Here is a 22357-nt window from a genome sequence, read left to right as displayed (position 1 = left end):
TTGAGGGTGCCTTCCTCCAAAACATGTTCTGTTTGCTTCCGAAATATGTTTCAAAGGCCAGGACATATTTTCTATATTAACTGTTTGGTTTTTGAACTGGGACAGGAATAGGGCAAATTCCAAATTCTGTCTCACATGGGGGTGCTGGTCAGGGCTTATGGATCCTCTGGGTACATCTCCCCCCATCAGAGCCCAAGGAGAGACAGACAGGCTCCCCATGCAAATGAGATTCTTTCCAGCCCACTCTTTCCCTGGATATACGGGTTTCTGAAATTTCTGAATTTTTAAGTTACTTCAGTACGAGCTCTCTGCCTTGTGTGCTCTAAGGCCTTGCTTCACACCCTCCTTTGGTCTTGAACAACCCAACCTTCTAGGTCAAGCAAGTTAAAACCCATAGGGCAGCTATGGTGTCGGCTCTCGGACTTAATCTTTGGCTCTCAGCTCAGCGTACCTCGCTGGTGCAGAAACTTCCCTGGTTTTCTTGCTAGCTGAATTAGGATTGTAAAAGCAGGTAATCTATTATTGGTCATCATTTCTGGTCGTTTACAGTGGAATGGCTTTCACCTTACACCATCCGCCATATTGCCAGAAAAGGGAGTCCTAACCTTACACATTTAACATGAAACTGAATTGGGAACTGGTTGATTGGGAGATAGCAGGAGAGGTCACAAAAGTGCTGGCATCCAGATCTGAGGGCTGCGGGGGTGGGGATGGGGGGAGATCTATAACAATTGCCAGCAAACAAAGTAGCAGCATATGTTATGGTATATAGACTCTGGTTTAGTAGAAAGTTCACACTGTTCCAGGTATGGTCACAAAGACTAAAGGGTAGGATTTAGTGCAGACAGTCTTGATAGAGGTCATTCTCTATAGTCCGGTGTGATTGCCTCCAAGCTCACAACTGTTTTCCATTACCAACGAGGTTGAAATATAAAATTCTTCCTATAAGGCGACCTCGGAACACAACCCCTAAATGCCCTGGCCCTGGGACTGCGCTGATGGTGAGCACATCTGTTGTCTTAAGGGATTAAATGTACCCAGACTCAAAAGCTCAACGACCAGATACGCTGTCATGAGGCAGATCCTGTAAAACCAGATCACTCTAGATCGTCCTCACCCTTCCATCCTAATCTCGAGACAGCCCCCCCCCCCGAGTCCCTGGAGGGGTGAAGCTCCCCCTAGTCGCCGTCCCTGCCCGCAGTGGCACCAGGCTTCTCGATGAAGGGTTTTGCACGCTGAGGCCAAGTCAGACGGGCCCCGCTCCCAGACGTGCGGGGATGCGGGGCCGGACAGCCGACCCATCAGCCGTACAGCTTCTCCCTGGAGTGGATCCTGTGGTGGCGGATGAGGTTGGCCTTCTGGGAGAAGGTCTTGGCGCACTCGGAGCACTCGTAGGGCTTCCTGCCCATGTGGGTCCGCCTGTGGATGATGAGGCAGGAGTTCTGCGAGAAGGCCTTGCCGCACTCGCCGCACTTGTAGGGCCGCTCGCCCGTGTGCGTCCTCTGGTGCAGGACGAGGTGTGACTTCTGGAAGAAGGCCTTGCCGCACTCGCCGCAGCCATACGGCTTCTCCCCGGTGTGGATGCGGTGGTGGATGATGAGGCACGACTTGCGGGAGAAGGCCTTGCCGCACTCGCCGCAGCCGTACGGCTTCTCGCCCGTGTGCGAGCGGTGGTGCTCCACGAGGCGGGACCGGTGCGAGAATGTCTTGTCTCACCCGGAGCACTTGTAGGGCTTCCCCGCGGCCAGCAGGGCGGGGGACAGCGGCGGGGGCGGCGCGGCGGCGTCTGCGGGGCGACCCCCCCGGCGGCGCGGGAGGCCCCCGGGCGCGCGCTGGGCCGCGTCGCGCCTGCACCGCTCACACTGCGGCGGCCGCGCGCCGGGCCCCGGGCTCTCGGGCTTGGGGTAGAGGAACACGTTCCCTTGCCCGTCGCACTCGAAGCGCCTTCTCGCCAGGTAGGCGTTGGGACTGACGTCCCTGCGATGCGGTAAACGGGCGCCACACGAGGCGCAGGCGTGTCCCTGCTGCTGCTGTGCTGGACGAACAAGGTCCGCGTTCCGGGGGACGGACGCACGGCGCCTTTTCTTGGTCAGTTCCTGCCGGTCCAGGAAGGCAGCGCGCCGCAGTCTGGCCTGGTGCTCCCGGGGTCTACCTGCTTGGCCGTAGACGTGCAAAAGCTCTTCTGGGGGGGAGGGGGGGTAAATAATGACATGAACCTATTCATCTTTCCAGAGTCCTATCACAGAATGAAGTTCTATCAGACGGTGCCTGCTTGGCTCGGTAGGTTAATCATCTAACTCTTGGTTTCCGCTCAGGTCGTGATCTTGTGGTTAGTCAGATCAAGCCCTGAATGTGGCTCTGCACTGACAGTGCGGAGCCTGCTTGGGATTCTCTCTCCCTCTACCTAGCCCCTCCCCCCAATAAATTTAAAAAATAATCTTCTTAATTTTTTTAATGTTTACTTTTGAGAGAGAAAGACAGTACGAACAGGGGAGGGGCACAGAGAGAGACAGAATCTGAAGTAGGCTCCAGGCTCTGAGCTGTGAGCATGGAGAAGACCTGGGGCTTGAACTCCCAAACTGCGAGATCATGACCTCAGCCAAAGTCGGACACTTAACTGACTGAGCCACCCAGGCACCCCTAATTTTTTAAGTTTATTTTGAGACAGAGAGAGAACTGGGGGGAAGGGCAAAGAGAGAGAGGAAAACAGGTTCTGAAGCTGGCTCCGTACTGACGGCAGAGAGCCTGAGGTGGGACTCGAACTCACAAACTGCAAGATCATGACCTGACCCAAAGTTGAGTGTTTAACTGAACCACCCAGGCACACTGGTTGCCTTACGTTTTTAAATCCCAAACTACCTGAGGTTTCACCTCTGACACCCACACCCAGTGTAACCAGGAAGCTCCTAGGTTTAGAAATGCTGAAGTTCGGGGCGCCTGGGTGGCTTAGTCGGTTAAGCGTCTGACTATTGCTTAGGTCATGATCTCGCGGTTCGTGGGTTCGAGCCCCGCATCGGGCTCTGTGCTGACTGCCAGCTCAGAGCCTGGAGCCTATTTCAAAGTCTGTATCTCCCTCTCTCTCTGACCCTCCCCTGCTCACGCTGTCTCTCTCTCTCTCTCTTTCCTAGAAATAAAAATATTAAAAAAAAATAATAATAAATAGCAGGAATCTACAATCCCTGAAAGCACGAGAAAGCCTGTTTCATAACCGTGGGGAAAAGTGTAAGACTGAAGATTCTAGAGAAAAACTGAGCAAGTAAGGTCTCAGATGGGGATGGCAGAGTGGATTCAAAGAATGAAAACAGAATATGGCTTTCTCAAAAAGCCAGGGAAAGGACAGGAATGGTGAGGTGGGATGTGTGGAGGTAATGGCGGTCATTTGGGCACTGCACAGTCTCGGGCCAAATATCCACAGCTGCTTGGAAAGAGCCAAGGCTTTTAAGAACCATTGCCTGAAACAGGAAAACCTGAGGTTCTGCTCTGCAACCGACTGAGTGTCTGCTGCCCCCTGCGAGCTGCCCCTCTCACCTGGAAACGTCCATCTGCCGATTTCTTCCTCCTCCATCCATGGTTCTTGCCCGCGTTCCAACCTGGAGATCACAGCTGGTTTGGTGACCTGACACCCTGATTGTGAGAACAAGTCACAGGATTTATGCTGAGCCACCTGGGCCATTGAAGGAAGCGGGGAGCCTGGGTGTCACAACGTGCTTTCACATCTCCACCAGAGGATAGGTATTTCACGTGCGAGGGAAAGTCACGAATGATGCAGATGGGATGAGAGCAAGGCTGTGGACAACGGACCCCCAAGGCCAAACATTTCAGAGGTTTTTCATAACTGAGAAAAGACCCCATGGGGAAACACAGGAAACCTTCCTCACCCACTGAGACGAGGTGGCTGTAAATCTCAAGCATCACATCCCGGTACAGCGTCCTCTGCGTAGGGTCCAGCTGTTGCCATTCCTTGCGGGTGAAGCCCACAGCCACATCTCTGAATGACAACGAGCCCTGGAATGACACATGCCTGATGACCCCAGAAGGCTTGGCAGAGGACTGCGGCAGAGGCGAGGGGTCTTACCACCTTCCGGGGTCAGGCTGCCCCATGGTAGGTTATGTAGGAAGCTTATCACATCCCAAACTCTGTACTACATTTTGTGGGAGAGAAAAGAAAAGATTAGAAAAGATCTCACTTCTGGATCTTCATTCATTCATCATTCATTCAGCGCGCAAGCATCTATAGACAATCTGGTATGTTGATGGCCTCCCGCCTGGGGCTCAGGGTGAAAGCAGAACACAACATTACTCCTGCACTAAAGGCATCGGCACCTGGTGGAGCAAGATAAACAGAGGCCTTTCGTGTGGTGCGATTATGCCAGAGGCTATGATGGAAGTATATTATGCATGAAACAGACACAAAGACGACAGCCATGTTCGATGTCCTGATGTCAAGTGAAATTCACTGGAGGCTGCCCTGGAGCAGAATCTTGAAAGATATACGGTGTGCCCTGATGTATGAAGAATATTCCAATCAGGAGGCCCAGCATGAGTGAAGGCAAGGAGTCATAGAAAAATCTGGTAAAAACTGCAAATGTGAGATCCCAAAATACCTGAGAATGACAATATAAAATGTGCACGTGTGTGTGTGAGAGCGAGCGAGCCCACATACACAGATCACAGGACAAAGGGTTATTTTCCTATAGGCAATGGGGACTCCTATCACAGTATTTTAGGGAGGGGAGTGACAAAAGATGACCCGATGCACAAAAAGGTGGGGAATCACTGGGAGGGAATGAATAAATAAAATTAGGGCACAATTATAATCAAAGACATGAGACATGGTCAAAATTAAGGTACCAACAAGAGGAAAAGACAGAAAGGATTCCACAGATAAAGAAGAGGGCTTGACTTTCCTTCTCCTTCATTTTCTCTCTCTGGATGAATTAAGGACCAAAACAATAAACTAATTTATACTGAATGCTCTAATACTGTGTAAATCATTTTCAACAGAAATATAGAAGTGAGAAGGCAAAAGTACAACTATAATCACAGATTTATTAATGGAAACACAATATAAAAGGAAGTAAAATCTGACTTTAGATTTTTACTAAATTTACTAAAGCATGAGTGTATGAGGAAGTTAAGTGTAGAGTTTCCATATGCAATTGAAGTTATCAAGTTAAAAGACTGTTAAAACTATAAACATACTCAATGCAAGCCTCCTAGTAGCCACAAAAATAAGTCTATAATACGTAAAAAATCAGTACAAGAAATCCTCAAACCACAATAAAAACAAGGTTGTCAGAGAGGAACAAAGAAACTACCAAACAGAAAACAATTAACAATGTGGCACAGTGTAGTTGGATGGATAAAAAAACAAGACCCAACCATATGCTGTCTACAAGAGACTCACTTTAGATTTCAGGACAAACAGTGGGTGAAAGCAAAAGGGTGAAGAAAGATATCCCATGCCATACAAGGGTAATCAAAAGAGAGCTGGTCTGGCAATACTTGTAACAGACCAAACAGCCTTAAAATCAAGTACTGGCATAAGAGACAAAGTCCTTACATAATTTCAGAACGGTCCGTTCAAAAAGATATAACAGTTTTAAATACATACGCACCCAACATCAAATGACCTAAATACATAAAGCAACCATTGACCAATCAGAAGAGAAACAGACAACAATGAAATAATAGTAAGAGACATAAATAGCCCACTTTCAATAATGGATAGATTATCCAGACAGAAAATCAGAAAACTGCAGAAGTGAACAACACTACAGACCAAATAGCCCCGAAAGATATTTACAAAACATTCTACCCACTAGCAACACAATACTCCCTCTTTTTAAGAGCAAAGAAGGTTCTCCAGGATGGATCCTAGGCTAGGTAACAAGTCTTAACAAACGTAAGAAGACTGAAATCATTTCAAGTATCTTTTCCAATCACAATGGAATGAAACTAGAAATCAATAATAGAAGAGGGGAAATTTTTAAATATTGGAAATTAATATTTTTACACATTGGGTCACAGAAGAAATAAGGAAATTATAAAATATCTTAAGACATGAAAACACAACAAATGGAAATTTACAGGAAAACTATCACAAAGCAGTAAGGAACATTTGTAGAAATGAACACCTGGTTTTTTGAAATGGTAAAAATGAAAAACCCTTAGACTAAGAAAAAAAAGATTGGGAATAAATAAAATCATAAATGGAAGAGGAGACATTATAGCTGATGCCACAGAAACAAAATGGATAATAACTATTATAGACCGTTCAATGCCAACTCATTGGACAACCTAGAAGAAATGAACACAATTCTAAAAAAAAAACAAAACCAAAAAACCTACTGATACTGAATCGATAAGCTACAGAAAGCCCGAGCACATCAGTGACAAGTAAAGAGAATGAAGAAGTCACCAAAAAACGCCTAACAAAGAAAAGCCCAGGACCTTTATGGGCAAATTCTACCAAAAATATAAATAATACCAATATTTCTTAAATCCCCCCATAAAAAGGAAAATAGGGAATACTTTCAAATTCATTCTAGAAGGCCAGCATCACTGTGATACTAAAACTAAAGACACCACACAGAAAGAAAACTAGTATCCCTGATCAACACAGATGCAAAAATCTTCAACAAAATAGTACTACATCAAATCCAACAGCACATGAAAAGCATCAGACACCACAACCAAGTAAGATTTATCCTTGGGATGCAAGGATGATTCAACATTTGAAAATCCATACAAGACACCACATTAATGGAATAAAGGATAAAAATGACATAATCCGTTCAACAGCTGCACAAAAAAGGTAAAAAAAAATTGACAAACTTCAACACCCTTTCATGATTCAGAGCTCCCAACAAACCAAGAATAGAAGGAACTTACCTCAACACAATAAAGGCCATTTATGAAAAGCACACAGCTAACATCATACTCAGTGGTGAAAGCTTTCCCTCTAAGATCTGGAACAAGGCAAGGATGCCCATTCTTGCCTCTCCTATTCAACACTGTACTGGAAGTCCGGCCAGAGCAATCCGGCAAGAAAAAGAAATAAAAGACATTGGAATCAGGAAGAAAGAAGTAAATGTGTCTGTTTGAAGAGGTGGTGATCATCCTGAACGCGGGTCTCAAAGAGATACCTGCATTCTCATGCTCCTTGCAGCATTATCTGCAGTCGCCAAGAGATGGAAACAACCCAAATGTCCATCTGCCGGGGGAACAGATGATGTGGGGGGCACACACCACGGAATATTACTCGTGAAATAAGCCAGACACAGGTGACACATACCATGTGACCCCACTTTTACGAGGACTCTAAAGTAGTCAAACTCCTAGAACTGGTGGTTACCAGCACTGGCTGCATACCTGACTGGGAGGGACAGGGAAAGGCGGAGGAGCTGGTCAGAGGTTCAATGTTTGTTATGCAAGATGCATAAGTTCTGAAGATGCAGTGCACAGCACAGTGTCTGCGGTGAACCACACTGCACTGCATCCTTAAAATTTTCCTAAGAGGGCGTATATTATGTCAAATGCCCCGACCACAAAAAACAAAAAAGACATATTTAAAAAGGGGGTGGGAGGAAACTTTCGGAGGTGATGGATTAAGTCAGTGGTGGTAGTTTCACAGGTGTATACTTATCTCTAAACTGTTCGAAAGTTGTATGCATTAACTAAGCACACAGTCTTGCAGGTCAGTCACACCTCAATAAAGTGGCTTAACTAAAATTTTCTAGTAGTCACATTTAAGTAAAAAAGGAAACTAAGATCTTTTAGTCAAATATATCTGGGATATTATCATTGCTATATAATTGATATACCTTTCATTCTTTTTTTTTTTCATACCATATATTCAAACCCTGGTGCGTTATTTTCCACTCACAATACATCTCAATTCAGACACTGCACTCAGACATTTAATTTCGTGAAATGTAGTTCTATGAAAACATTGTGTTTATTTTTTTAAATGTTTATTTTTAGGGGGGATAGAGGAGCAGAGAGAGAGGGAGACAGAGATTCCCAAGCAGGCTCCATGCTGTCAGCGCAGAGCCAGATGTGGGGGTCAAACTGACAACCCGTGAGATCATGATCTGAGTGGAAATCAAGAGTCAGATGCTTAACTAATGGAGCCACCCAGGTGTCCCAATAAAGTGTTCAGTGGGAAAGTATGTCACTCTGATTCCACTTTAATGTTTTTTTTTTTTAATGTATTATTTATTTTTGAGAGAGAGAGAGCAGGGGAGGGCCAGAGAGGGAGACACAGAATCCAAAGGAGGCTCCAGGCTCTGTGCCGACAGCAGAGAGCCTGAGGCAGGGCTCAAACCCACGAACCATGAGATCATGACCTGAGCTGAAGTCAGACGCTTAACCGACTGAGCCACCCAGGCGCCCCACTCTGATTCCACTTTAAAATTTAAGTGTAAATGAGAAATTCAAGTCCCCAGTCACACCAGCCACCAGGGTTCAGTAACCACTCATGGATGGTGGCTACCATATTGGACAGTGCAGGTCTGGACTGTAGAGCTATGGCTGAATTCCTCTGCTGGGGACAGGTTTCCAGCAGAGAAAAACCACAGTGTACTTCAGTCACTGAGGGCCCAGTTCTAGGTCTGTCTGTCTGCATTCACACCCCAACTCCATCACCTAATAGATGCAGGAGCCCAGGCAGCTTGCTTGATACCTCCAGCCTCTGTCCATCTGTAAAATGGGAGAAGGGATTAATAATACCGATCTCACAGATATTCATCAAAGAATGTATGGAAAAGATAGAAACTGGCATGTAAGTGCTTAACAGGGGGAGCTCTGGAACTTTTACTGTCATTATTTTTGTCATGGCTAACCCTATGAAGTTCCCAGCGACACTCGGTTTCCTACAAAACAACAGCTTCCCCTAAAATGCAGAGAGGAAACCCTGGCCCCAGATACGGGTCTCAAAGCCTTGAGTTGTGGCCCAGCTCTGCTCTGAGAAGGCCGTGGGGCTGCCATCTTGTTTCTGACCTCTCATACCGGTCCTATTCCCAGATGTTTCTGGTACCAAACATCCAGATGGTCCGAGCCTTTTCAGGCACAGACACTCTAAGACAGGTCCCCTGGCTGGAAACCAAGACCCTGTGAATGTTTCTCTCTCTGGAGCAGAGAGTTGTAATGTTTGTCCGTGAGGCCTTGTCTTCCTCTGGGGCAGCTTTCTCCTCCGGGCACCCCAAGCCCGTGGTGCTCCCGGGGGTGCCCCACCATAGCCCCAGCCTCTGAGCCCTAAGCGTGAACTAAGCTGGCCCAAATGTGAATCTCTCCCAGAGACTGTACAAACGGTCTCTACGATACAGGACCAGGTCCCTTCCTACGGCAGCCCTTGCAAGTGTGAGGTGTGGGCCACGCCTGTTTCCGGCCCCAGGGATGCAGTCAGTCTGAGAGAAGGAAGTCACAGGCACAGAGGCAAGGGACAAGGACAAGAGAGACTGCAGGAAAGGTGTCGCTCTTAGGTGTGACTGTCTCTGTGTCCCAGGCCAGGGGTGGCCTCGATTTGGGGTTTGCCCTAAGCTAGCACTAGCTGAGTTTCTGGCTCTTGTAACTTGGAAGGATTCTGGCCTGCACACTTCACGGTAGAGAGGGGGACCTTGTGGGACTAAGCTGAGAATGCAGACAGGCTGGCAGCAAGCCACGTCAGTGACGGCCAAAGAGAACGATGACCCAGGCAGGGCAAGGGCGGGTGCAGGAGTCCGAGCGGCGAAGAGAGACTCAGACAAAAAGCCCTAAGTGCTCTGACCACCCAGCCTCACTGTCCCCGCCAATGTCTGAAACTGGGCTGTTCGCTCTCCATCTGGGTCAAAAAAACCATTCTGAAAGGCAGTTTGAAGAAGTTGCCACTTGTCCGTCCCTCTGGACAACGCAGGGTTTTATCTGGGTCAGTCTCACAGAACAAGGTGGTTCACGCACAATGGAGCATTGTGATCCCTTAAACACCCGGCATCACAGACTTCTGCACTGGCCTGAGCCCCACCGCTTATACTGAAAGAAGAGTCGCAGGAGATTTGCCGTTGCCTCCACCTCACTGTCATCGCTAGAGGGGACCCCACCCATGACACCTCACACTCCCAGGCCCGCCATGTGACCTTCTGAATACGAGAAAAAGCTTTCGTTCTCCTCGGACGTGGATGTGCTTGTCCCACGCGGACAATGCGAGTCCCATATTGGATGGAATCTTTGTAAAATTCCAGAAACGTCTGGGGCACCTGGGCGGCTCCTTGGTTAGGTGTCCAACTCTTGATTTCGGCTCAGGTCATGATCTCGTGGTTCATGGGTTCGAGCCCTATATGGGTTCGTAAACTGTCAGTGCAGAGCCTGCATGGGCTCATCAGTCTCTTCGTCTCTCTACCCCTCCCCCAATGGTGCGCACACGCGCTCTCTCTCTTAAAAATAAACAAACGTTAAAAACTTTTTTAATTAAAAAAAAAAGTGACAGGGGGCGCTCAATTGGTTAAGCATCTGACTTCACCTCAGGTCATGATTTCAGTTCATGGGATTGAGCCCCACGTCGGGCTCTGTTCTGACAGCTTAGAGCCCCGAGCCTGCTTCAGATTCTGTGTCTCCCTCTCTCTCTCTGCCCCTCCCCTGCTCATGCTCTGTCCTTCTCTGTCTCTTAAAAAACAAAATGTTAGGGGCGCCTGGGTGGCTCAGTCAGTTAAGCATCCAACTTCGGCTCAGGTCACCATCTAGCTTTCGTGGGTTTGAGCCCCACGTCGGGCTCTGTGCTGACAGCTCAGAGCCTGGAGCCTCTTCGGATTCTTTGTCTCCCTCTCTTTCTGCCCCTCCCCCTCAAAAAAAATAAACAAACATTAAAAAAAATTTTTAAGTGCCAGAAATGGCAGACACTGGGCAGCTCAGAACTCCAGCAGCCTTGGGGGCATAGCCACCCCGCCTTCCCTGTGGCCTCCATCTTCCACTTGGCTGCATTCTTAGAAGCATCCCTTAGTCCCCGACAAAGTACAGTGCGGTAGAAGGAAACATCACACTCACCTGGCACATGGTTCTTCCCTGCCCCACTGGGAAGAGCAGACACCTGTGGAAGCAGAGATGGGGAGGGGAGGGGAGAGGATATGAGAAGCCAAGCTTGCTGCCCTGCCTTTGGGTCAGCTGCTGCCCCCCTCCACCAGGCCCGGGGGAGAACAGGCTTCTCCTCGCCACCCCTGACCAAGGGCATCACACAACGCTCTCACCTTGCAGTGTGATGGGGACCCAACCTTGCAAGGGTTCAACCTGGATTCTCTTCTACTTAATTCACACTCACATCTGGGTCTCCGCAGTCAGTGTGCAATTTACTAACCCCTCCCCTCGTCACCCAGAAACTGAATTAACAGAAATTTATTCTGAAGAAACAGTCATGAGTTCAGGCGAATAGTCGCCAAGATGTTTATTACAGTTTGTTAAAACTCTGGGGAAAAAAAAAACCCAGAAAATAACTAAATATCCATCTACAGAGGACCAGTTAGATAAAACACACTACCTCCAAAGGGAAATAAGCGTTATGTAGCTAATGAAAATAAAATCATGGAGAAAACGGTTTTATTGGATAGCATACGGATAACTGAAGAAGGTGGCCAAAGACTATTTGATCCCATGCACACACACACACAGACACACACACACACACTCACACAGATCTCTGAAATGATGCAAGGCAAAAAGCTAGCAGCAGTTAGCTCTGCATAGATAGGTAACGACCACTGATCTTTTTTTTTGGTACTTAGATGAATGTCCTAAGCTTTTCCAGGACAAACTGGCACTTTGTACATAGAAGTTTTTTTTAAATAGCTGTAGCCTTCAAAGCTCCTGACCCGAAGCTCTGTCACCCCTCCTGCCCCTGGTGGATGCTGGGATCAAGTCACAGGGAAATATAAACATGGGACCTGGAAGGGCAGAGTCCACTGACTGGAGTTCAGCTGGGACAGGCAGAGGGCTACTCGGCAGGGCCCCCAGTCCCCTCCCAGACCCGCTGGGCCCCCTGCACTTCTGCTTCACCTGCAGCCTGTCCGCGTTCACTGTTGGGAAGAACTGCCCTGGCTCGGCTGTGCTGGGCTCTGCCCGGAAAGCGGTCCCGGGCTGGCTCTGCCACTTACCAAACATGGGACAAGATCTGATGGCTTCTCCTGAGCCCTCCTCCTCCTTTCCTCATTTTGCCAGGGAACAGGAACACGAAGGTTCAGGAGCAAGTTTACTGTGGCTGGAATCATCAACGGGACCCCACACCTAGCTCTCTCCTGAACAGACACGAGGTTGGTCTTAGCAATGTTCCTACTCAGGACAGAGACACACTGGAGTTGGGTCCAAGAAGTCTGCAGAGACGCTCAAACTCTAGAATTACAGAAACTCCATAAAGAATTCGGAGGGCATTTTGGTTTTTGGTTTTGGTTTTTTAATTGGAGACTACCTAAGTGCTTAAAAATAACAGATTGGTTAATCAGTTAGGATACAATCAAAGCATGCCATGCTATGAATCAACTTAAACTTGTACAGCATATCTGACATGAAAACAGCTGCCGGCAACACCAGTAAGTGGATAAAAAAAAAAAAAAAGGTATGAAATCCACAAGCACGTGAGTCACAGATGGGAACACGTGGAAATGGAGGGGATTTTCCCCGGGTGCCTGGAGTTTTAGCTAAATTCCCAAACACCCCAAATTCTCCGGAGGAGCTGGGAGACCCAACCTAATGGATACCTGCCTTTGGAGAAGGAACGACGGAAGGAGCAGGGGTGGGGGTCTACTGAAGAGGTAGACACATGGCGGTTTACGCCCCTCCCAAGACAAGTGGTTATATGAGGACTAGAGGGAGCCTGCAAGAGTGGGGGAATAACTATCGGGCACCTGGTGGTTCAGCAGAGGGGGGCGCGAGCTCGGGGGAAGATTTGTGCATGCGGGCCAGCGGGGGGAGGGGGCAGCAGCAGGCTCGAGCTCTTGGAAATCAGAAGCTGGCAGAGGCCATGGAGGCGGCCAGGTGAGGGGGTGGGGGGCAGGAATGGGAGACACCTGCATGGCCTGCCTGTGCTGGCACAAGATGCGTGTGTTCCCCAGGGCTTCATGGGTGGCAGGAAGCTAGGTGAGCTTGAACTTCACGGGGAGCATGCAGTCTGCCTATGGGGTGCAGAGAGCCAGCCCTGAGAAGCAGGACCCTTGATCCAGGAGCTGGGGGTGGGCACAGAGGTCTGCCAGAGAGCCCCTGCTCGTGTCACAGGCTCTGCACCCCTAAGAAGCCATCACACATGTGATGGAAGACAGCCAGCTGGGCAGGGGGAGGGCTACTAAAAGCACCAAGCAAGAAAAATGTTTCTGCTGCTTTTCCTCCATTTCCCCTCCTCCGCCCCTTGCCCCTGGAGGAGAAAGAAGTGGTCTGATGAGGAAAAGGAAGGGTTAAGGAGGAGCAGAGACAGAAGAGATCACAGGCCCTCCATGGGAGCAGGGTGGGGGGGGACATGAGGGGAAGTGGAAATCTGCAGATCCACAGGGAGAGAGAGAGGCTTGAACCCGGACTTGACAGTGAGATGTTCACTGGCCCACAGGCAAGCCAGGAGAGGCCGTACTTTATTACAGCCTCAGGTCACCGAACCGCTCTGGGTTAAGAGAGATGTCATCCTGCAGGAGAGTGCTCTGGGTTGAACTCTGTCCCCCAAAAACATCTGCTGGGGGTCCTAGCCCTCAATATCTCAGAATGCGACCTTCTTTAGAAATGGAGTCTTTGTCAATGATCAGGAGAGAGTGCGGTCCTGAGGACGGGCCCCAGGCCAGTAGGAAGGACTAGTGTCCTTACAGAAGGGTGGAATTGGGTCCCAGGGACACACACAGGGACAGCGTCAGGGAAGATGATGGCAGAGCTCGGGGTGATGCAGCAGAAACCAAGGATGGGCGCAGACCACCGGCAGAGCCCAAGAAGGCAGGGGAGGGGCCAGGAGCAGCCCATCATGGCCTTGGAAGGAAGGGGCGGCATCCGCACCTTCACCTCCCACTTCTGGCCTCCGGAGTTGAGAGGGATGACGTGTCTGCTTGTTTAGGCTGCTCAGTTTGTGGCCCCTGCTAGGAGCTCCAGGGAACAAGGACAGGAAAGGAGACTCAACAGAGTGCGTCCAAAACAGTGGTCAAAGGGGACATTGGGACACATTGCCCTGGTCCCTGTTTGTCTACATCAATTTCAGCACGTGGAATGGGTTTTTGTAAAAAAAAAAATTTTTTTTTTAAACGTGAAGAAAAAATTCTGGACAAAACACACAAAATGTTAACAACGGTGACCTCTGCATGGTAGGACGTGTTCGTTTGGCTTTATGATAGTGGCATTTTCTAAATTTTTTAGACAATAAACGTGCTCACTGTTTAAGTATTTCATAAAAATATACAGATATCATCTTACTGGGTTTTCTCTCCATGACCTCCTATCAGAGTCCTTCCCCTGGAGGAGAGGAAATCCGTGAGAGGGTCTGAAGGGGAGGAAGGTGGGAAGGGGCGGGTTTTAGCGATGAACTGAGGCGCCCAGGAGGAAGCCCTCGCCTGGTGGGCCCTGGCGGACGGGAGCCCTGGGCGCTAGTGCTGGCTCGGCCTCTAGTAAGCTGGCTGGCTCTGAACACCTCTCTCACGCCCATTTTCTTTCGTCTTTAACAGGAGAAGGAAAAATGAAACACTCTTAGGTTAATAAAGCAACTTCTATGCCTCGACTACCTGAGGAGAGTCTACATCTCACAAGCCGTGGAGTGATGGGCAGTGGGGGGCAGGGGGTAGTAGAGGACAGTGAAGACACCAAGTGTAGAGAGACTGGGGCAGGGATCACCCTCTGAGCGTCGTGGGGATCCCCTCCCTCATTCATGCCTCTCTAACTCTAGAGCGGGGATCCCCTCTCCTCTGAGTAAGCCTTCCCCTTGACCAAATCCTGGATGGGTCCCCTAATGCGATGGCATCACCCAAATTCACGGTCAGCAAGCGGGTCCTCTGGCTGTCTTAGGGACACTTTTCTGGAAGCCGCCCCATACCGTGACCTCTAACTTTATCCCTAAGCTACAAGAGGGAACCCGGAGACGGAGCCCCGCTTCCAGAATAGATTGCTGCTGCCCGGGTCACCTTCTTTACAAGAATTTATGCTATTGGTGGGGTGCCTGGGGCTTGAGGACTGGGGTCAACTCCAACCAGCGAAGTTCTGCTCTCCTGCTGAGAACTTACCGTGGCTGGAGGCTCGGCTCCCGCCTGGAGGCTGACTGGGGGTTAGGAGGAGCTGGAAAACGCAGACAGGACTGAGCCGCCTGGTCACCGCCTGTCTCTAAGCCTTTGCAACAGACACTAAGAACACCTGCAAATAAATAGACGGCACCATGAGACTCCTGTGAGAACATAAGCAGGACATTTACCTTCGACCAGGGGCCCAGGGGGTAGCTAGAGAGAGTGAGACACAAGAAGGATCCACCGCCACCCCGTGTGAAGGCTTAGAGAAACCTTAGCTGATGGCAAGCGAGGAATCAGGGGCCTCGGGCCTAAAACTGCAGGACGCTGACTTCTGCCCATGGCCCGGAGAGGAGGCCCACTGTCCCACACCTTGATTCCGGCCATGGGAGGCCATGCCCCCTGAAATGTGGCCTGCAGAGCTGTGAGGTGACAGCGGGTATTGCTTTATTTTAAAGTTTTATTTCAGTAATCTCTACACCCAACGTGGGGCTCAAACTCACGACCTGAGATCAAGAGTCACACACTCCTGGGACTGAGCCAGCCCAGCTTCCAATCACTGAATTTGTGGTAATCTGGTCGGGAGCCCTCCACTGTGTGCTCAGGAGAAAGACTGAGGGGTGGGCGGGACCACAGAGAGACGCCCTGGGTGGTGAGGTCTGGGGAAGGGGAGTGGCTGCCATGGCAGGAAACCCAGGGAAGCCCCATCCTTCCAGAAATTTCTCTGCGGAGGAACAAAGCCTTGAGGAGCTGAGGGAAGGGCAGCAGAACCTGCTGCTACCAAAGCACAAGGAAGACCTATGGCATCTGGAAGGGAAAAGGGGAAGAACACCCCCTCCCAGGGAAAGGGGGCAGACATATCCCCGGCTCAGACTCTCAAGAGCCTCCTACCACAAGGGGAGGGGCACACCCCGGGACCAGGGCCCTGCAGCACCAGGCTCTGGGCCGGAGGAGCCAGCGGGGGCGTGAGCGCGAGGCAAAAGTCCAAGGGGGTAGGCCGGTCACAGAGCGGGGGACAGGAACCTGCCCGCCCTAAACAGAGACACTCAAAGCCAGCGGCTGTCCGACAGTAACCACAGCAACAGCAAGTGCCAACTCCTGCCCTGTCACTGCAGCCGACCCCCTGCTCCCAGCCGCGCACAGCAAGCGGTTCTCTACTCCCACACACAGCTCGGCGCCCGTTTAAGCAAACGTGGAGACGTGCAAGAAGCAAGAAACGACAACCCACTGCAGAGAGAAAACAAGGGGCTGGGGCCCACTTGATCTTAGGTCTGTGCACACCAACACACGAGCGTGATGCATGTGCAGCTCAAACACACGTAACAGGCACGCTGTGAGGGGAACTGACAACCCCAAGGCACCGTGAAGAGATTCTAGAACATTCGGGATACAAAAAATAAACATGAAGAATATTCAACATTAAAAAAAATGTTTATTTATTCTGAGAGAGAGATAGAGAGCAAGCAGGGGAGGGGCAGAGAGAGAAGGGGACAGAATCCTGTCAGCGCAAAGCCCAAAGCGGGGCTGAAACCCAGGAACTATGAGATCGTGACCTGAGCTGAAATCAAGAGTCAGACGCTTAACCGACTGAGCCTCCCAGGTGCCCCAAGAGTATGCAACACTTGAATAACAATTTAAAAGCCTGACCTACTAAGGTGCCTGGGTGGCTCAGCTGGTTGTGTCTGATTTTGGCTCAGGTCATGATCTTGTGGATCATGAGTTCGAGTCCTGTGTTGGACTCTGTGCTGACAGCTCAGACCCTGGAGCTTGCTTTGGATTCTGTATCTCCCTCTCTCTCTGCCCCTCTCCTACTCATTCTCTGTCTGTCTCTCTCAAAAATAAATGCACGTTAAAAAAAATTAAAGCCTGACCTATTGAATCAGACAGAAGAACGTACTTGATAATTAAAGAACATCTACTCTTTTTAGGCACACCTGGGATTGCTCTAAAAATAAACCTCAACGAATATTTAAAAAATCAATACTGCATAGACGCCACACTCTAAACATAAAAGCAACACAACTAGAAAATAAAAAGAATGCAAAATTATACAGGACAACAGCTGCAAAAAATATTATATATCAAAACTGGTGCCTCGTTACACACACACACTTAAAAGAAATCACAGCCCTAAGATACGGATTAGACAAAATCTGAAAACTAATGGCATTCATTGCAGGAGGCTGGCACAGAAAAGAGTAAACCCAAACGACATAGAAGCAAGTAGGAGCAGAGCTTTTAAAAAGAGGAAATCAAAGCAATAATAGAACAGGTGGGGGAAAAAAATCCTGCCACAAATGTATTACCTGAATCTAATCATGGCAAAACATTAGACAAACCTACCCTGATGAACGTTCCACAAAATAACTGGCCTGTACTCCTCAAAAATGTCAATGCTATTAAAAACAACGGGAGACTGGGGTACTGTTCCAGAGAAAAGAAGACAAAGGGACATGGTGGGGGAAAGAGACGCATGATCTGAGAGCTCCTTTAGCTAGAAAGGGCCTTACAGAGACAACAGGTGATATCTAAGAGACATGGGTTAGACAACAGTATTGTATCAATGCTAATTTCCTGGTTTTGATCATTATCCAGTGGCTGCATGAGAATGGCCTTGTCTTTGGGAAATGCACACCGGGTATTTACACACACACACACACACACACACACACACACACACACACACACACACACACGTATGAAAGGGAGAGGAAGGGAGGGATAGGGCAAGTTGTGTATAAATGAACCAGCGATGGCCTCTGCAGTGGGCCCTGGCAGGCTGGCTCACAAGACCAGCAGCACCAAACTCAGATGTTAACACAGGCTTTCATTTTAAAGATGCCCAAATACAGATTTTCAGCCATTTGGAACCTGCCTGCTTTCCCTACTCCATGAAACTGCCCCCCTGCATCTGGTAGCCTTAGATAAAATACACCAGGTGGCTATAAAAACTCGAAGTGCCTCTGACCCAGGGACACCCAGGGGTATCCTTGTCCACCTCCCTCCTGGGAAGTGGACCCTGGGCCCCAACCTCTGGATGGTCCCATGCCACGAGGGACCTCTTCCTAACGTGCATACTTAAATAAAGCTTGCGTGCACTCCTGGTCATATGGTGACATCTTTTTCTTTAATTGGCTCCCAAATCTCTCAACCCCCCTCCATACAAATGTGGCAAAATGTTCATATTCGAGAAATTTAGATGAAAGGTGTTCTGGAATTCTCTGTACTATTCTACCATTGTGAGTTTTCTCTGAAGTTGTACCCAGATAAAAAAAAATTACAAAAAAAAAATAAAAACCCTAAAATCAACTCTTAGAAAAGATTTATTAAAACTAACAGCATAATTGGTTGGTACTTAAAGCTAATAAAATACACTAAGTTCAAGCATGGTTGATGGAGAAAATATGAGAAGGCAAAAAATGTGATTTTTAAACAGGGAAAAAAAGAAACAATTTCAAATACAGGAGAGATGTTTTTAAATTATGAGGTCACTATACACAATTTAATGCCATAAATATGAAATTAAACTGGACAATTTCCTAGAAAAACACAAAGTACTAAAATTGACAAAGCAACAGAAAACAGAAAAAAACCCCACTAAACACTAAATAAAATGGATTGGTACTCAGAATTATACCCATCAAGGAAACGCCAGGCCCAATCAAACTCCTTAAAATTTTCACCTAAGCTACAAATGGATTTGTATTTGGAATATAATTGCTAACAATAAATGAGAAAAAGTCATAGCAGAAGAAATACAGGCAAAGGTAACAAACACACAAAATAACGTATTGTTTATGACCACATTCCCATCTAGCAAGTAAATAACACGTAAGAACAAAGTAATCTCGGGAGCTGTCACCTGGGAGGAAGGGAAACGAAATGAATGCTGATATTAAAAGGGCTCCAGTGGTATTTATTAGGTTTTAGTTCTTTAGAAGATCTGAAGCAAATAAAGTAAATGTTTAACATTTGCTCAATCTAAATGATAACTATAAAAGTTCCTTTTTCTCACTTTGCTATATACAGTTGAGATCTTTTCCAATGTTAGTAACTGAACATAGTAAGAAACAACTACGGGTTGTAACAGACGAAAACTCCTTCAAGAAGACCCAAGTTCAAGCTGTAATGGAAAAGAACTGATAAGCCTGGTTACTGAGACTAACAAGTACAGAACCAGGTTTCGTTTCCCCCTTTTCCCCCTTTCCCCGCCCCTGGTCACATCTGTCCTACCTTGAACAAAAAAGCCTCAAAGACAGACAAATCCTTCCCCATCTCCGCACCACTGTGGTACCTTTGCTGTGGGGCTCATCGAGTGTGGGGAAAGAAGAGGCTACCCTGAACTGTGTCCACCTCCTCCCTTCCCCATCAGCATTCAGACAGAAGCGCTCACACAGCCCCACCTTCACCCACCCCTGGTGGTGCTGGCGGCTTCACAAACTGGAGATACATCCCACTACTCACTTTTCTCACTACTTTAGCTCAGTCTCCATCGCCTCTACTGACTGCTAGCATATTAACACCAAAGAAATTGAACCACACTGTCTTGCCTCCAACACTTCAGGCACGAACAGGACCCAGTCCCTACCCCCTAACCCAGCTTGCTGCGCTCCTGGAACCTCCTCCAACCTCACCACACACAGCCCTTCCAGGCTCTTCCATGACCCCAAATCCAGCAGTACGCACGGGTTTCATGCTTTTGCATAGGCTGTTCCCTAACCCCAACCCTTTTGCCCCCTTTCACTTATGGAGACCTTATTTTAAATCTGACCTTTGCTGTGCCTCCCTCCGTAGGAACTGACCTCCCTCCCAGGTATCCATTCATCCATAGATAGGAGTAACTATCCAAGCACCTACACCTTGGTGGCCCTTATGTGTTCACAGGACTGACCCCTCCATAGGGCTCTAGCCAAGGATGGGACCCGGTGCTTCACCAGTTGCCTGACCCAGACACTCTATAAACATTGGTCATAGGAACACCGACACCGTAAATCCCTGAAATACCAATTATTTCACTTCCCTCCTTCCTTGACCTCATAGCTCAGAGCCTACCGTTGGTTGGGATGTGGAGTCCGAAGGAGTGACAGAGGGTCGGACAGAAGGGGGCCCTTCCTCAGCAGTCCCTCCTCACCCACGGGAGGCCTGGCCACCCAGGCTGAGTTCAGGGACCTGGACAGGCAGAGAAGCTCCGGGTCAAGGGATGGAAACAAATCCAATATCGGGAAAGAAGGGTGACCATTCGGGAGAGAGCTGGCCCCCAGCTCCCCGGGGCCAAGGCTGTCATGGGTCCACCGCGCTAACCCCCTGTGGACGGTGGGCTCCGACGAGGGTGGACTGCAAGAGGACAGTAAAGCACTGAGACCAGCCTGCACACGGCTCCCGCCCCAAACTAGACAGGAACCCCGACCCTCCCCAGTAGACGTCAGACGGAGCCGCCCACCGGACCCCGGGGCAGAGCACCCCTCCCAGCGCCCGCCGGCTCTGAAGCCGTGGCTCTGCCACACATGCCCTCTCTACCGCTGGGGCAGAGGGAATCGTCAGTCCCAGATGCAATGGGAGCCTCAGGACTGGTCAGGCCCCAGGTGTCGGCCGCGCGAGTCCAGCCAGGGGTCCGGAAGTGCGCAGATAGCTATCGGAGACCTCCAGACACAGCCTAGACGCCCCTGGACTGGGCTGAACTACAACTCCCGGGAGACTCCGCGGTGAGGTACTTCCGGCCGGCTACCCAGGCGTTTCCGGCCACGGGGCGGCAGGTGTGGGCGAGCAGGCAGGCGCGGCGGGCGCCCGGTGGGTTGTGGGCAAACGAGCCCTCTCCCACTTTGCTGCCGGCCAGCAGTCATCTCAGCGACTACCTACCGGATCGGATCCGGGTTGCCCCCAGCCTTGAGCTGTGTTGAGGGACCAGCCATGGCTGCCCGCCATTTGGGCGCCCAACCCGGGTCTGTCTGTACGCCTCCGCGCAGAAAGTCCGTTACCCTAGGGGCTCCAGGTCGGGCACCTGATTTTGTAAAATAACAACAACAACAACAACAAAAACCACTCTCAAATCCTTCAGTCCTCATGATAGTCCCCCACGTAGATGTCATTATCCCCATTTCACAGAATCAGAGGCAATCTTTCTTCAGTATTTTTACTCTGGAGGAACCCTTGAAATATTCTCAGATCTCGGCAAACCCTTGCCTAAATTTTATGTCCGCAGCTCATGGTAGAATAAGGCGATCATAAAGTTACACACATGAGACATTCAATATAAATGGACAACGGCCAGACAACGTACCGAGATAGGACTGTGACCTAGCACCACCGCCACCTTCCCAACTCCCCTGTGTACACCAAACAGCACGGGAAGCCAGATTGCCGGTAGCTGAACAGTAACTTCTGTCACGGCCCCAAACGGCCAGGACTTCGTCAACGACTGACAGCTTTCCTAATGTTTGTCCTCACTTCAAACGCGGACCAACCGGAGAAAAAGTTGAATGTACACCCGCTGACCCATCACCTGGGAGGCCCACTCCTAGTTAGACGGCTTCCAGCTTCGCCCTGCCACCAGCCGCCAGTGAGGGCATATTGGAAACCTTCCCTTTTCTCCCCAGAGTAAAACATTTTCATTCCCCTGCCTGCCATTGAGTCTCTGCCAAAGTTCAAGTATCAGTGACTGACTCCTTTGAGATAGCAAGCTCTGAATAAATAGCTTTTGCCTGTTTGTCGTTTGATTGTTTATTTTCAGAGATGTAATTAATTGTCAATATATTTCTGTAGATTCTGTTCATTCTTTTTTTTTATATATGTTTATTTTTGAGAGGGGATTGAGAGAGAGAGAAACAGAATCTGAGGCAGGCTCCAGACTCAGCTGTCAGCACAGAGCCCGACACAGGGCTTGAACCCACAGGCTGTGAGACCATGCAGGACCCGAGCTGAAGTGAGATGCTTAACCACTGAACCACCCAAGTGCCCATAGATTCTGTTCATTCTGGCTACCTACTCTTTTGTGTGGTTTCTCCCTCATCATTTGCCATTATAAATTTGTTATTCAAAATTCACAAAGGGAAGGTAAAAGAAATTTAAAATTATTCTTTTTATATGCTCATAGCATTTATACTGCTAAAGTTATTACAGTTTAAATTTTTTTAAAAAATGTTTTATTTATTTCTGAGAGAGAG

The 22357-nt window shown here is 48.9% G+C and overlaps 1 protein-coding gene across 1 annotated transcript; it reads right to left on the bottom strand.

The window, feature by feature from the left end:
• Nucleotides 1-1301: 1301 nt before the first annotated feature.
• On the bottom strand, nt 1302-20537 carry LOC120228005 (zinc finger protein 568-like). Its single transcript, XM_039226117.1, has 9 exons — nt 20250-20537; nt 15201-15327; nt 14401-14639; nt 12120-12354; nt 11020-11062; nt 3879-4005; nt 3529-3624; nt 1862-2182; nt 1302-1711 (listed from the first exon to the last, which is right to left on the bottom strand). Exons 4-9 carry the CDS (start codon nt 12173-12175, stop codon nt 1302-1304), a joined length of 1053 nt encoding a protein of 350 aa, XP_039082048.1. The 5' UTR covers nt 12176-12354; nt 14401-14639; nt 15201-15327; nt 20250-20537.
• Between the last annotated feature and the right edge of the window lie 1820 nt (nt 20538-22357).

Source organism: Hyaena hyaena, unplaced genomic scaffold, assembly GCF_003009895.1.
Source record: "Hyaena hyaena isolate Hyena2069 unplaced genomic scaffold, ASM300989v1 scaffold_20, whole genome shotgun sequence".
NCBI lineage: Eukaryota > Metazoa > Chordata > Mammalia > Carnivora > Hyaenidae > Hyaena > Hyaena hyaena.
The sequence above is the reverse complement of the archived record's forward strand: the minus strand, read 5'-3'. Positions and strand labels throughout refer to the sequence as shown.

Coding starts and splice junctions, on each gene's coding strand:
- LOC120228005 (XM_039226117.1), bottom strand. CDS start 12,175: ATGAGGAAAGGAGGAGGAGGGCTCAGGAGAAGCCATCAGATCTTGTCC. Junction 4,006..11,019: donor AGGGAAGAACCATGTGCCAG/GTGAGTGTGATG, acceptor GTGTCATTCCAG/GGCTCGTTGTCATTCAGAGA. Junction 3,625..3,878: donor CAGCCACCTCGTCTCAGTGG/GTGAGGAAGGTT, acceptor TCTCACAATCAG/GGTGTCAGGTCACCAAACCA.